The sequence below is a fragment of the Crocodylus porosus genome, unplaced genomic scaffold (genome assembly GCF_001723895.1).
Source record: "Crocodylus porosus isolate Cpor-Errol unplaced genomic scaffold, CroPor_comp1, whole genome shotgun sequence".
NCBI lineage: Eukaryota > Metazoa > Chordata > Crocodylia > Crocodylidae > Crocodylus > Crocodylus porosus.
Genome location: NW_017728886.1, coordinates 230,084,778 through 230,097,634, shown reverse-complemented (window position 1 = coordinate 230,097,634; position 12,857 = coordinate 230,084,778). Strand labels below are relative to the sequence as shown.

At 38.7% G+C, this 12,857-nt stretch overlaps 1 protein-coding gene across 2 annotated transcripts in view; it reads left to right on the top strand.

Annotated features, from left to right (window-relative positions):
- The window catches only part of KIAA1429 (KIAA1429 ortholog), a 48,409-nt gene extending 35,728 nt beyond the window's left edge, over positions 1–12,681 (top strand). Inside the window, exons 14-24 of one of the 2 annotated variants that reach the window (XM_019550559.1) lie at positions 145–380; positions 1,212–1,464; positions 2,560–2,777; positions 3,838–3,970; positions 5,176–5,328; positions 8,129–8,289; positions 8,847–8,943; positions 9,740–9,906; positions 10,253–10,584; positions 11,774–11,917; positions 12,327–12,681. In XM_019550559.1, coding sequence (XP_019406104.1) covers positions 145–380; positions 1,212–1,464; positions 2,560–2,777; positions 3,838–3,970; positions 5,176–5,328; positions 8,129–8,289; positions 8,847–8,943; positions 9,740–9,906; positions 10,253–10,584; positions 11,774–11,917; positions 12,327–12,484 — 2,052 coding nt within the window. In that variant the 3' untranslated portion in view covers positions 12,485–12,681. Of the gene's footprint in view, positions 1–144; positions 381–1,211; positions 1,465–2,559; positions 2,778–3,837; positions 3,971–5,175; positions 5,329–8,128; positions 8,290–8,846; positions 8,944–9,739; positions 9,907–10,252; positions 10,585–11,749; positions 11,918–12,326 lie in introns of both variants that reach the window. The other variant, XM_019550547.1, reaches the window with a different exon arrangement.
- The last annotated feature ends 176 nt before the right edge of the window (positions 12,682–12,857 follow it).

Here is a 12,857-nt window from a genome sequence, read left to right as displayed (position 1 = left end):
AATGCCTGCGATGTTTGAAGCTCTCGTTGATAACACTAAATCAGAAGCATCTGAGAGGAGCAGAATTTGGTCCTTACTGCTTGTTTTTCTCTCTAGCTGAAATGAGCTGTTATAACTCTTTTAAAGTACTCTGTTCCTTCACAGGTAATTGAACCCCATGACATATCAGTGGCACTCAACACCAGAAAACTGTGGAGTATGCATCTTCATGTTCAAGCCAAACTGCTACAAGAAATAGTTCGTTCTTTCTCTGGCTCATCTTGCCAGCCAATTCAGCATATACTGAGGCGTATCTGTGTTCAGTTGTGTGACTTGGCTGCACCAACGGCCCTTCTTATCATGAGGACAGTCTTGGATCTGATTGTGGAAGATCAGCAAAGGTATTTTTATGTTTTTTGCACAAAGTTATTTTTTTAAATACCCATAGAAGTTTTAACCTCCATTTTCTGCAACAGTTTTGTCAAGTGAAGAACATGGATTTTTAAAGTTTTAATTTATCAAGAACAGACTTGGATGAATCCTCAGCTTGGGTCTACTACAGTGCCCTGCGTTGCCAACCAAGCAAGTCATGTGTTGTATTTTAATTTAGATCATTATATGTTTTGTGTGTATTTTTAAGAACTGTTGGGGAAAAAAGTTAAAATAGTTATGAGCAGGGTACATCTGTCCATATATACTTAGTTGTATTATCTATTATTAAATAGATATTGAATCAAATTACATGCGACAACCACGCCTACTTTCCGGGAATATGAATGAAGACAGAAACATCTAAGTACATAAACTGCAGGTTTTGTTTAACATTCAAAATTCTTTGATATATAACCCTACTATATTGAAAAGGATTATACTGTATAGTATTGATTTTTAACCAGGGTCTCTTTTGATCCTTTCAAGGGTGCCACAGGTATCATGCAATGTTAGTACTGTTAGGTGTGCAATCATGATTCATAAGATATAAACCCAGAAATTTCAAGTAGGAATCTATAGTGCTGAAAACATTCTGACCTGTTGTGGTCTTTCAAGTTGTTTGTAACAGAAGAATTGCTCTATGTTATTTTTCTGTATGCAAAAAAAAAAGAGAGAAAGCTAAGAGCTGGCATTTCTGAGGTGTGCCTTAAAAAGGTTGAGAAACCACTGCTCTAAATAAAGTCTTCCTAACTCTAATATGTAAGAGCACTGATTTTTAAAGTACATTAATGTTGTTTCAGCAGCACAGAAGATAAAGAGAAACAGTACACTGGCCAGACTGCCCGATTACTTGCTTTACTTGATGCCCTGGCTTCACACAAAGCTTGTAAATTAGCCATTTTGCATCTAATTAGTGGAACAGCTAAAGGTGATGAAAAGTATGTGGAAGTTTTCCAGGATCTCTTGGCTTTAATGCGATCTGCTGGGGACAATGTTATTCATCAGCAGTGCACTGAATATGTAACTTCCATTTTACAGTCCCTCTGTGATCAGGTATTGTATAAAATTAAATATGAGTAACTGCATATTTTAATATGTAATTTGGGGATTGCATATGCATGAAGAAGGGACAGTAGCACATGCACTTCTAGATTACTGTGGAGTTGGGGATTGTGCCATATGTCACCTGGAAAAGTGCATTTGTCATTGTCTTGAATTTAATATATGATCTTGACTGTACACTTAGGGCAGCCTTTCTGTTTTTCAGGTGAAAACTGATGTGAGAGTTCTCCCAGATTTGTAGCACCTTCTGGCATAGATTTGGGTTGTTGAAGGGTACAAACTCTGAGGTTTGTCCTTGAGGGTGTCTTCCTCTCTCTCCTCCCTTCCAAAAAAAAAAAAACGTTTGTTAATATTCTGGAAAAGAGAGGATTAGATCCATGCCACCCAATAAAATTTTACATTGGTGACTCTAGGCTTCTTTGAAATGAATTTGTCCTTAGTCTTTTTCCTAGTGAGTAGGTGTCCATAATTATATAAGAAAAGCATTTTTCCACTTTCATCCTTTTTTGATCATTAGAGATGCCACCTAGAATTGAGTGGATATTGGAGAGTGAATAATCCTCTCAGCTGAAGAGGGTGACTTGTTCACATTAATATTTGGGAACATGGATGGGTCAGTGGTAAAAACTCTATCTGCTCTTGGTTGCTGTCTGCAACCTGGAAATATATGGGTGATCATGCTCCAGGGTCATCACTGGCAGTTGCTCTCAGGCACCAGAGACCGAAGTCTCAAGGGCATCCACAAATTGATGTCCACAAGGTGGTCTTGCTGGCGTGTTTCTGGTTTTAGAGCATGCAAACTAGAGCAAGAGACAGTGTGTCCTCAGTTTCATGCTGCCACTGCAGTGTAGACATACTTAAAGTGCTATTTTGACAGCTTCAGAACTAATTGAAATAATTGAACTAATACAAAGATTTACTTTCAATTTGAATGCCTTTAGAAATACATGGTATTTTCAGGTTTTTATAAGTAGGCTAGTAGGAAAATACAAAAGTTTTCCTAATGAAGGTGATCTTCTCAATATGTGGTCAGTGTTTATCACTCTTGCATGTGATGTATATAACAGTTAAGTTTTCTTTTCACAGGACATTGCACTGATTTTACCAAGCTCATCAGAGGGATCTGTTTCTGAACTAGAACAGCTCTCCAATTCCTTACCAAGCAAGGAGCTGATGTCTTCTATTTGTGACTGTCTGATGGAAACCTTAGCTAATTCTGAGAGTAGTTATAATTGTTTGCTGACATGTATCAGGACAATGATGTTTCTTACAGAACATGATTATGGATTCTGTCACTTAAAGAGGTATTGTGCTATAACAGCTTTTTAACAAACTAAGATTCTGCTTTTTTTATGTCAAGATTTTATGTCAGAGTTTTGTTTGTATTAATAGTAAAGTTTGTATTAAAGGTATAGTAAAGTAGTATCTGAAGGCCTGAGATGACTGAGGGCTCCATTGCATTAGGGAATAAACAGCGTGAGAGTTATTCCTAGCAGTGTCTAGTAGAAGTTATGGATGTGTCCCTAAACCACTTGAAATGCTTGGAGCACATTTATATTGAAATGTGAGGCACCTACAGAGCTTGGGCCTTCATGGGACGGAAGGAGCTGATCATGCATTCCGAGGAGTGTAATTTTGGATGTAGTCCTTGAAGTGGCTGGATTTAGGCCCCTGAGTTCTTCTGTGCATTTAGCCCGGTGATTTTTTTCAACCAGGGTGATGAGGCTTTTGAGGTAGTGGTTTTAAGAATGCTGCATAATATTAGCACTATTAGGGGTGCAAATACCTATGTATGATTCATACCCAGAGATTTCTAATTGGAATCTGTAGGGTCAAACCTGGAACCTGCTGTGTTATTTGCAACAGAAGAATTGCTCTTATTTTTCTCCAGTCAAGTAACAAGTGAAAGCTAAGAGCTGCTATTTTCCATGGGGTGTATTCAGTCTACCAATGGGGAGACTCTAAAAACAGCCTGAGAACCACCAATCCTTGTCCCTCTGTTCTTTGTCTAGAGTGGTATTGAGCTGCTTGTTGGATTTGGTCTGTGGTAACAGAAACTAATAAAACGTATCCTAGACCTGAGGCTTGAAGAATTCTTAGATACTACTACAATAAGTATAATTGCAGAGACAATTCTTGAGGTATACATAATCAGACACTTGAGAGCAATGGTTCAGTCTAAAGGGAATAGATAGGTGCCAGTGTTATCATTTATCCATATTCAAGTTGTAGCAAATGGTTGGCTTCATTATTTTCTTTATGCTGATTTTTTTTCTTTTTATGAAGCAATACAATGCTGTGATCACAAGGTGGGGTATTAACACTGGGTGTGTCCCCTCTTCTCTCCCTCTCTTGTGGTAATAGCTCTCTAAGAAAACACAATGGTGCGCTGTACACTGTATTGAAGCGAGTAGTAAGCAGCTTTAGTAAGGACACAGGAGAACTGGCATCTTCATTTTTGGATTTTATGAGACAGATTCTAAACTCTGACACCCTGGTAAGTGAATATGTATTAAATGTTTTTCAGCTGGTTAAGTACTGATTCTGTTGCAGTAGAGAGTTGATATAAAACAAATATAGCTATTAGCTCTGAAATCACTGGAATGTGCAGTCTTGGCTATAACATTTTGTCACTGTTAATTTAGTGCCTTCTTTATTGGTTAATACAATTCAGTGTATTTTGCCAAAATGTCTGTAAATGAGGAGCAAAGTTTTTTCCAGCAAAGTAATTACCATTGTATTCTGTAAGGGGTATAATGCAGTCATCTAGCTTTTAAAAATTTTATATTGAATTCAACCTCAATATTAAAACAGTTTTGATTGTGCATACAGTTCTCATTTGGAACTCCGGCTCACATCTTTCCCTTCAGTTCCATTCTTAGTGTGGTGTTCCTTTTTTACATTAATTTCCAAATCGAAAGAAATTTTGTGTATATTTCTTATTATGCCCTGTTAAAGTAATTTCTAAGTACTTTGAGTGGTATTTATGCATTTAATTATTCAGCTAACTTGAGACAGGAGCTATAATGGGGAAGAGGATAAATAAATATATGCCTGGGGAAAAGATAAATTTTCAGTAGATTTTTTTCTGTTTCTTAAAAAGATGTTGCATTGTTAATTGTAAGTGCATGTTTAAGGTATTTTTTACAGATTACTTAGGCTGCCCTCCTTTAAAAGTTAGTTTGTAAAATGATCAGTGTAATTATTGGGTTTTAGCTTCAGATTTGAGTGTTATAACAAAGACCTGCTGTGGGTATTTCTGAAATTGGTGATTTCAGTTAAAAAACAATCTAAAATTAGTGATAAGTAGCAACCTAAAATATTATTAATATTCAATAAACTGTTTTCAGTAATTTCCAAGGGAATCCCTTTGAGGGAGAATCTGAACATGTCCTTTTGATTTTCTTTTACTAAAGGGTGTGTTTTGTGCACATCTTTTATTTTAAAGTCATAAACATGGAGTTAAAGAATCCCCTTTCCTCAAAGATGTTGGTGTGTGTTGCAGGTATTTTTGTGTTTTTTTTGTATGCCTGTGTCTGGGAGGAGGTAGATGTTTCACTAGATAGCCACAAAACTCCATTGCATTCTCTTCTTTTGTGGTGCTCTGCTTTAAAGTATATCTAAATGCTATAGATTTTGCAGCACTTTTACAATCCTTAATTTCAGTTTTGAAAAGCTTGACATGTCATGTTTTTTTTTCAGGGCTGTTGTGGAGATGATGGAAGTCTTATGGAGGTAGATGGATCTCATCCAGCAAGGACATTGGGTCTGACTACTGCAGAATTAAAACATCTGTTACAGAACAAAGAAGAAAGCCCTGAAAATGTTCTGCTTGAACTGGAGAAGCATGTTTTGGTAAGAGGATTTTGAATAATAAAGTCCTTGTTGCTTTTTTAGCTTATTCTTAGCCTTAAAAGTATACAGAGAGAGTTCTGCTTCCTATGTGCAAGCTAATGATAATTCATGACAGGGGTTGATATGAATGGTGTATGTTGGCTTAGCTAGTTACGTACTGCGTTTACTGGTGGCTTATGCTGAGAGGCCTCTGTGAGATTGCGACCCTGTTCCCACATATTTGAGGGTGTCCTTTCTCTTGAGCTTAGACAGCAAAATAAGAAAAGAGACAACAGATGCGTAGAAAGAACAGGGAATAAACTAGAGCAATTAGATTGTTAATGTAGTCAACAGCAGGTCCAGATCACCAATTCCATGTCCACTGTCAAATCAGCGGATGATAAATGACATTTTGGACTCTGTTACAGGGGTGTAGGTTGTAGCCCGTGCTTGTCTAAGGACATAGGCAGACAAGGTTCTTTGGGTGAATCTGATATCTTTTATTAGACCAACTTAAAAAGTTGGAAAACAGTTATCAAGTAAGCTTTCAGGTTCAAAAACCCTTCGTCAGGCTAAGGAAGTTTCAGCAGTTGGTGTGTGCTCTTCCTGGATGGAATGAAAAGTAAAGAAGCTAAAGGCTGGTCTGGTATGCATACAAGACAGGTAGTCACTGATATTATAGATTTGAGGAGTCAATGGGTGAGAGACAGGCGGGGTGGTGGGGGGGAAGAGAGAAGGGGGATGAATAATGGAGAGATACCTAGGGAATCAGATGTCAGGCAGGTTATAATGCATCATAAATCCAATGTCTATATTTAGTCCATAGTCACCCACAGAGCAAGTTTTGTACAAGACACTACAGACTTTTTACAGAAACTTAAAAACATAGACTACCTTCCCAGCAACACCCTCCTAGCCACCATGGATGTTACCAGCCTATACACCAACATCCCACACCAGGACGGCATCCAAGCCTGCCTTACATATCTACAGGAACAAGATGACAACTCAGAATACAGACCCAAAGATATTATTGACCTTATACACTTCATCCTCACACACAACAATTTCACTTCTTAATAATCGACACTTCCTCCAGATGATGGGAACAGCTATGGGCACCAAAATGGCCCCACAGTATGCCAACCTTTTTATGAGCCACCTGGAAAAAGACTTCCTCAAGAACTGCACCATCAAACCCTTATTTATACTTGAGATATATCGATGACATCTTCATCATTTGGACTGAAAACTGGCAATCTCCGATTTGAGTTCCATCAGAAATTCAACAATCACCATCCCTCTATCCAACTTTCTCTAGAATGCTCCAGCACTAACATCTCCTTTTTAGACACGATGATCAGTATCCAGAATGATAAAATACAGACCATGTTATACAAGAAACCCACAGACCAACATACATATCTGCACAGAACCAGCAATCATGCTGAACACACCAAGAAATCTGTGATATACAACCAAGCCCTCAGATACCACTGAATTTGCACTGAAGAGAACACCTGGGATTGTCACCTCACCAATCTTAAAAAGGCTTTCACCCAACAAGAACACTCCTCCAGAGAGAGAGATCACACGTTTGAAAGAGCCACCTGGATACCACGGGAGGAACTGCTGCAGTACAGAAGAAACCTCTCCCACAAATCGCACACCACTGGTTATGACACATCACCCTTCCCTCGAACCCCTATGGAAAATCCTCAGGCAATTGCAACCCATACTAGAAAGAGACCCTATTCTTTAAAAAAATCTTCCCAGAGCTACCCATCCTAGGCTTCAAACAAGCACCAAACCTTGCTAACCTCATCACCAGAAGCAAACTTCCTCAAGCCCAGAACACACCAAAAGGATCCAGACCATGCCATGACAAGAAATGCAAAACCTGCCAACACATCTCCACCACCTTCACAATTACTACACCCCACAACAGAGCCATCAGCATTCCTGGATCTTACAACTGCACCTACAGAAATGTAATATATCTCATCCAATGCACCAAATGCCCTGATGGAAAATACGTAGGAGAGACCAAACAACAACTGGGCACCAGAATTAACGCACACTGGAAATCTATCAGACGGGAATACCCAGTTACCTGTGGGGGCACATTTCTCACAAGAAACCACTCTCTCTCCAATCTCTCAGTCCTGATCCTCAAAGGAAACTTACAAAACACTTCCCAGAGAGAGAGCCTATGAACTCCACTTCATCAACCTCCTGGATACTAAAAATCATGGACTAAATATAGACATTGGATTTATGACACATTATAACCTGCCTGACATCTTACTCCCTAGGTATCTCTCCATTATTCATCCCCACTCTCTGTTTTCCCGCCCCCCCCCCGGCCTGTCTCTCACCCATTGACTCCTCAGTCTACATTTTCATTGACTGCCTGTCTTGTACGCAGACCAGCCCAGCCTATGGCTGCTTTTCATTCCATCCAGGAGCATACACCAACTGCTGAAACTTCCTTAGCCTGACAAAGGGTTTTTGAACCCAAAAGCTTGTTTAATAATTGTTTTCCAACTTTTTAAGTTGGTCTAATAAAAGATATCAGATTCACCCAAAGAACCTTGTCTGCATTTTGGACTCTGGAGAGTTGACTACTTGTTCTTTTATAGGATATTAACGTGCCCTCTGCTGTTTTTCCTCCTTGCTAGGTCTATTTACATTTTAGGATACATATATGAATGGATCATACTGAGAGTAGTAAAAATAGTCTGTGGTGCATTTTCTTCTTTTAACTGGCATCTGTCCTCAGCATTGAGTATTTTAAATTCTGTGACTGGTTTTGACACAGGAACGTTCTAAAGAAGATGATGGCCTTGAATCCTTATTGGACAATGTCGCTGGACTTCGGCAGATGTTGGAATCAGCAGGCAATCCTTGTCCGCTGAGTGACCAAGATGTGGAACCAGTTCTTTCTGCACCAGACTCTCTCCAGAATCTGTTTAATAATAGGTAAAATAATAAATACGTTGGACACTGGGTGCTTTCTTTGAAACAGTGTATGGGTTAGTACATTCTTGATGGGATATATTTTTCTGTGTTATGCTGTGAAGTTTAACTGTTTTTACTATTGTGATTTTCTTTCAGGGAAACAACCTGTATTTCATCAGTCTAGTATTTTGAATTCAGTATGAATGCTAAAAGTAAGGGTGTTTTCCATAATAGCTTCTCTATGCTAGTTCAGTAAAGAAACCTGTTCTTTCTTTCAGATTGCCTTGCTCTTAGGTGAGATGAAAGTTGGATATAACTTGTAGATTTAACTTCACGTGACGCAGTTAGAGCTCAAGTGTGTTTTCATTTTGGTTTAATAGGGGTTGTGGTTTGTCTAATCTTGATTACTGTACAGTTGTGCTTGCTTAAGCTTATATTTTATCAGGTCCTTGTATTTCATAGCAAGTCAGGCCTTTGAATGAGTCCTGCTACAGTAGTCATCCAAAGTCATGTGATGCTCCACTACACTTACATTATTAGCCTTCAGTCAAAAATGCATTTGCTGTTCTTCATTACAGGACTACATATGTGTTGGCAGATGTGATGGACGACCAGCTGAAGTCTATGTGGTTCTCACCATTCCAGGCTGAAGAAATTGACACAGAGCTTGATATGGTAAAAGGCTTAATTAAAATTGAGGAAAAAATAACCATTAGTGTATTTAAGTGAATATTAGATTTATAAACACATCCACACTCCCATCACCACCCCCCCCACACACGTGAAGAGCAGCAAAGAAAACATATCTTTTGTAAAAGGTTTCTATAAGGAAAATGTGTATCAGACTCCTGTTCATCTTTCTTTGCTTTACTTTCTTTCTGCTAACATATACAACTGCTGAGTCTTTTTCCTCTCACTCTTGTACAGATGTCACAATGCTGAATTTTTCAGACTGCAGTCTGGGCAGAACAGGCCTTGCTTGAGCGCTAGTTCACCTGGATAGATAGCCTGTCTTTCAAAATTTGATGCCTAGGGATTGACCTTACTGAGGTCCAGGGGAGTACATATGCAATTGCTGCAGCACCCACTACTGTATTTACTTACCCAAGACAGGGTTTTTTTTTCTCCCACTTAGGTGACGGGAAGGGGGGCAGTGGGTCAGAAGTGGTAGGGAGGGAGCAAGCTGCTTTGCTAGCTCCCCCTAGCCACTGATTTCCCTGCTGCAGCAGTGGGAAGGTGGCAAATTTAAAAGGACCCTCCAATAATTAGATTCTATACATGGAAAATTGTAACACATTTATAAATTGTTAGACCTTATTAAATGTATAGAATCTAATTTTTGGAGGGCGTCTTGGATTTGGGTCAGTACAGTGTTTTGATGGGTCCCAGCTGGGCTGGTCGTATCCTGCTGCTACCTTTTCTTGGAATAGTGCTTATGCTCATTAAGGGGAACTGCCTTCTGTTATTGCAGGTAAAGGTTGACTTAATTGAACTGTCAGAGAAAGGCTGCAGTGACTTTGATTTACAAGCAGAATTGGAGAGATCATTTTTGTCAGAACCCTCATCTCCTGGTAGGACAAAAACTACAAAAGGATTCAAACTTGGAAAACACAAGCATGAGACCTTCATAACTTCAAGGTAGGAAGCACTGGTGATCCTGTATCATAGTATTAATGTGTTTTACTGAGGGGAGGAAATATCTTCCTGGGAACTGGTAGATACTTGATATAATCTCGCTTTTTTGTATACTAGCAAAAAAGTTTGTTTTTTAAGGTTACTTCCCACTGTGTAGATATGAATGTAGTGAATGAAGCAGCAGAGCTTGTTGCAAAGAGCCAGGCCTGTTACGTTCAGCTTTGTGGAATCTTTTTTTTCAATTTGCATTGAATACTGTTACAGAAAATGCCTGATGTTCAGCTGGAGTAAATTCTCTGATTGATTGGTTAAATAATCATGTTAATTTTTTTTTTTTTTGCTTCAATAGTGGCAAATCAGAATACATAGAGCCTGCAAAGAGAGCACATGTTGTGCCCCCTCCTCGAGGAAGAGGCAGGGGAGGATTTGGACAGGGTATTCGACCGCATGACATTTTTCGTCAGAGAAAACAGAATACAAGCAGACCTCCTTCTATGCATGTGGATGATTTTGTTGCCGCAGAGAGCAAAGAAGTGGTTGCTCCAGATGGGATACCACCACCAAAAAGGCCACCAAAAGTATCGCAGAAAATTTCTTCACGTGGGGGATTCTCAGGGAATCGTGGAGGACGCGGAGCATTTCACAGTCAGAACAGGTTCTTTACTCCACCTGCTTCCAAAGGTACGTTGCCTTTTTTGCTTAGGATTTGGAGGATGTGAACTACCAGTTTGGGTAAAAGATGCAGCAAGAATACTATTCCACTATTTCTATGTAAACTTCATAAAAAGCTTCAAATAAAATCAAATTATCTTAATGGTGGTTAAATATTATCAGTGTGATTTAGCTGAGAAAAAGAAATAAAGTGTTTGTGGCTGTTTTCATGAGGGAAGTGGTCCCTATATTACTCTGGAGTTAAAACAAAGCTTTGTTTAATTGGGTTTTTTTTTTCCTTTTCTGGTCAGGGTGGTAAAAATATTTAGTTAGACCTTTGTGTTCTGGTCAAGTGCTCTTGTTTTTAATGGCATTTGGAGTGCATTATAATATTCACAAAAATACAGTGGGCTCACTCTGCAGTGATATAGGACTTGGTCAAATGAAGCATAAGTGTTCTGTCTTCCCTCAGCCCACAGTTCAGATGAGTCTTAATTAGAAAAAACAGTAGCCCAAAAGGAAAATATGCAGTTTTCAGCAAGTCTGGCTAGAAATTCTTTTGCAAAATGTAAAGAATTGTTTTAAAATTTGGAAACAAAAGTAATGCACAGTGACAGTTAAGCTTGCAGTTGACTATATTGCATCCATTCACAGTCTTCAAAGTGTGAAAATGAGAAGAGAAAGGGGAAGATGTACATTCCTTTACACTTCCACATTGCCTGCAAAACTGTTGGCAATATGCAGTAACACAGCATAAGGCTCTCACTTCTGTCTTCCTGAAGTAGAAGAAAAATAATGCCCCCCCAGCTTCACCAGACTTGCAGTCTAACCTGACACTTTAACAGGGACCTCCTGTTTCTGTAGCAGCAGATCAACACATCTAACTATATTGCAAATCCCATGAATTTGGGCAGTTATTTGTTTTAATCCTGTAGTGGTTATTACTGAGTTTGAGTGTTAGAGAGAGAACTCCCCTTTCATTCTCCCATCCTCACTTTGGTGCATTTGCTGTGCCATTTTTTTCTGTAATGCCTAAAAAGCTGTAAAAGTACTCTGTAGACCAATACTGTTTAAAAATTTAAGTAAAATGTCTAACTTAAAAAAAAATATATGTATATTTTAAGAATTGTAAACTTTTATTCACCCTGTATGTGGCAGAGATTAAAATGCAGAAAAAATCTTCATTTTTTTTCAGCCACTTTGTGTCTCTTGCATTTAGGAAATTATAGTCGTCGTGAAGGAGCCAGAGGGTCAAGTTGGAGTGCACAGAGTACACCGCGAGGCACTTATAATGAAAGTAGAGGGGGTCAGAGCAATTTTAACAGGGGCCCACTGCCACCATTGAGGCCTTTGAGTTCTGCAGGTATATATGGTTTGATTTTTGTAATACACTGAAATGGTCCTGAGACTGCTGGAAGGTCCTGCATTATTTCCTCTTTACAAATTAAGCCATTGAAACAGTGAAATTTTAAAATATATATGACTCATGGCCTAATAAATACTTCCACTAAACGTAATACATAAAATTACAGTATTTGCTCAACTGAAATCTTAATCTTGGTATCTGAATTTTGCATTTGTGTAGCTTTTGTTTTAATACCACTATGGTAATTGTAGACCTAGTTAAAACAAAACAATGCTTGACTAATAAGTGAAAATAAGAAAAGTGACAGTCCCTGTCTTCAGTTTTTGTCCTTAACACAATGGGGTTTATATCCATACTTACACCTTTTTAGATGCCAGTACTATACTTGCTTTTTCTTTGCTTCTAGGCTATCGACCCAGTCCCCGTGATCGTGCTTCTAGAGGTCGTGGTGGAATTGGGCCATCTTGGACGAGTGCTAATAGTAGCAGCAGTGGTGGCTCAAGAGGAAAGTTTGTTAGTGGAGGCAGCGGAAGGGGTCGTCATGTCCGTTCCTTCACACGATAAAAGCGAGACCTGGAACATCCCAGCAGTGTGAATTTCTTAAGCAGATGATAAAGAAAAGCTGAGGCACTAAAGGACCAATTTAGAGTAACTGGTATCAGGAGACAGCAAGGAAATATTTTTGTTGGAAGAAAGCAGTTTTTGTTTGATACAAGACTTGAAATTTCAATAAAATTCAAGACTTTTTGTGTACAGTTGTATATTTTTGTTCCTTTTGAAAGAAATTTTAATTTTTTGTGTACTTCTATATACATTACTCAGTAAGGAACCTATTTGAATTAAGACTTGAAGGATTTCTTTCTATAATATTCACTGTGCCAAAAGAAAGGTACAGGGGTGTGTGTGTGTGTGTGTGTGTGTGTGTGTGTGTGTGTGT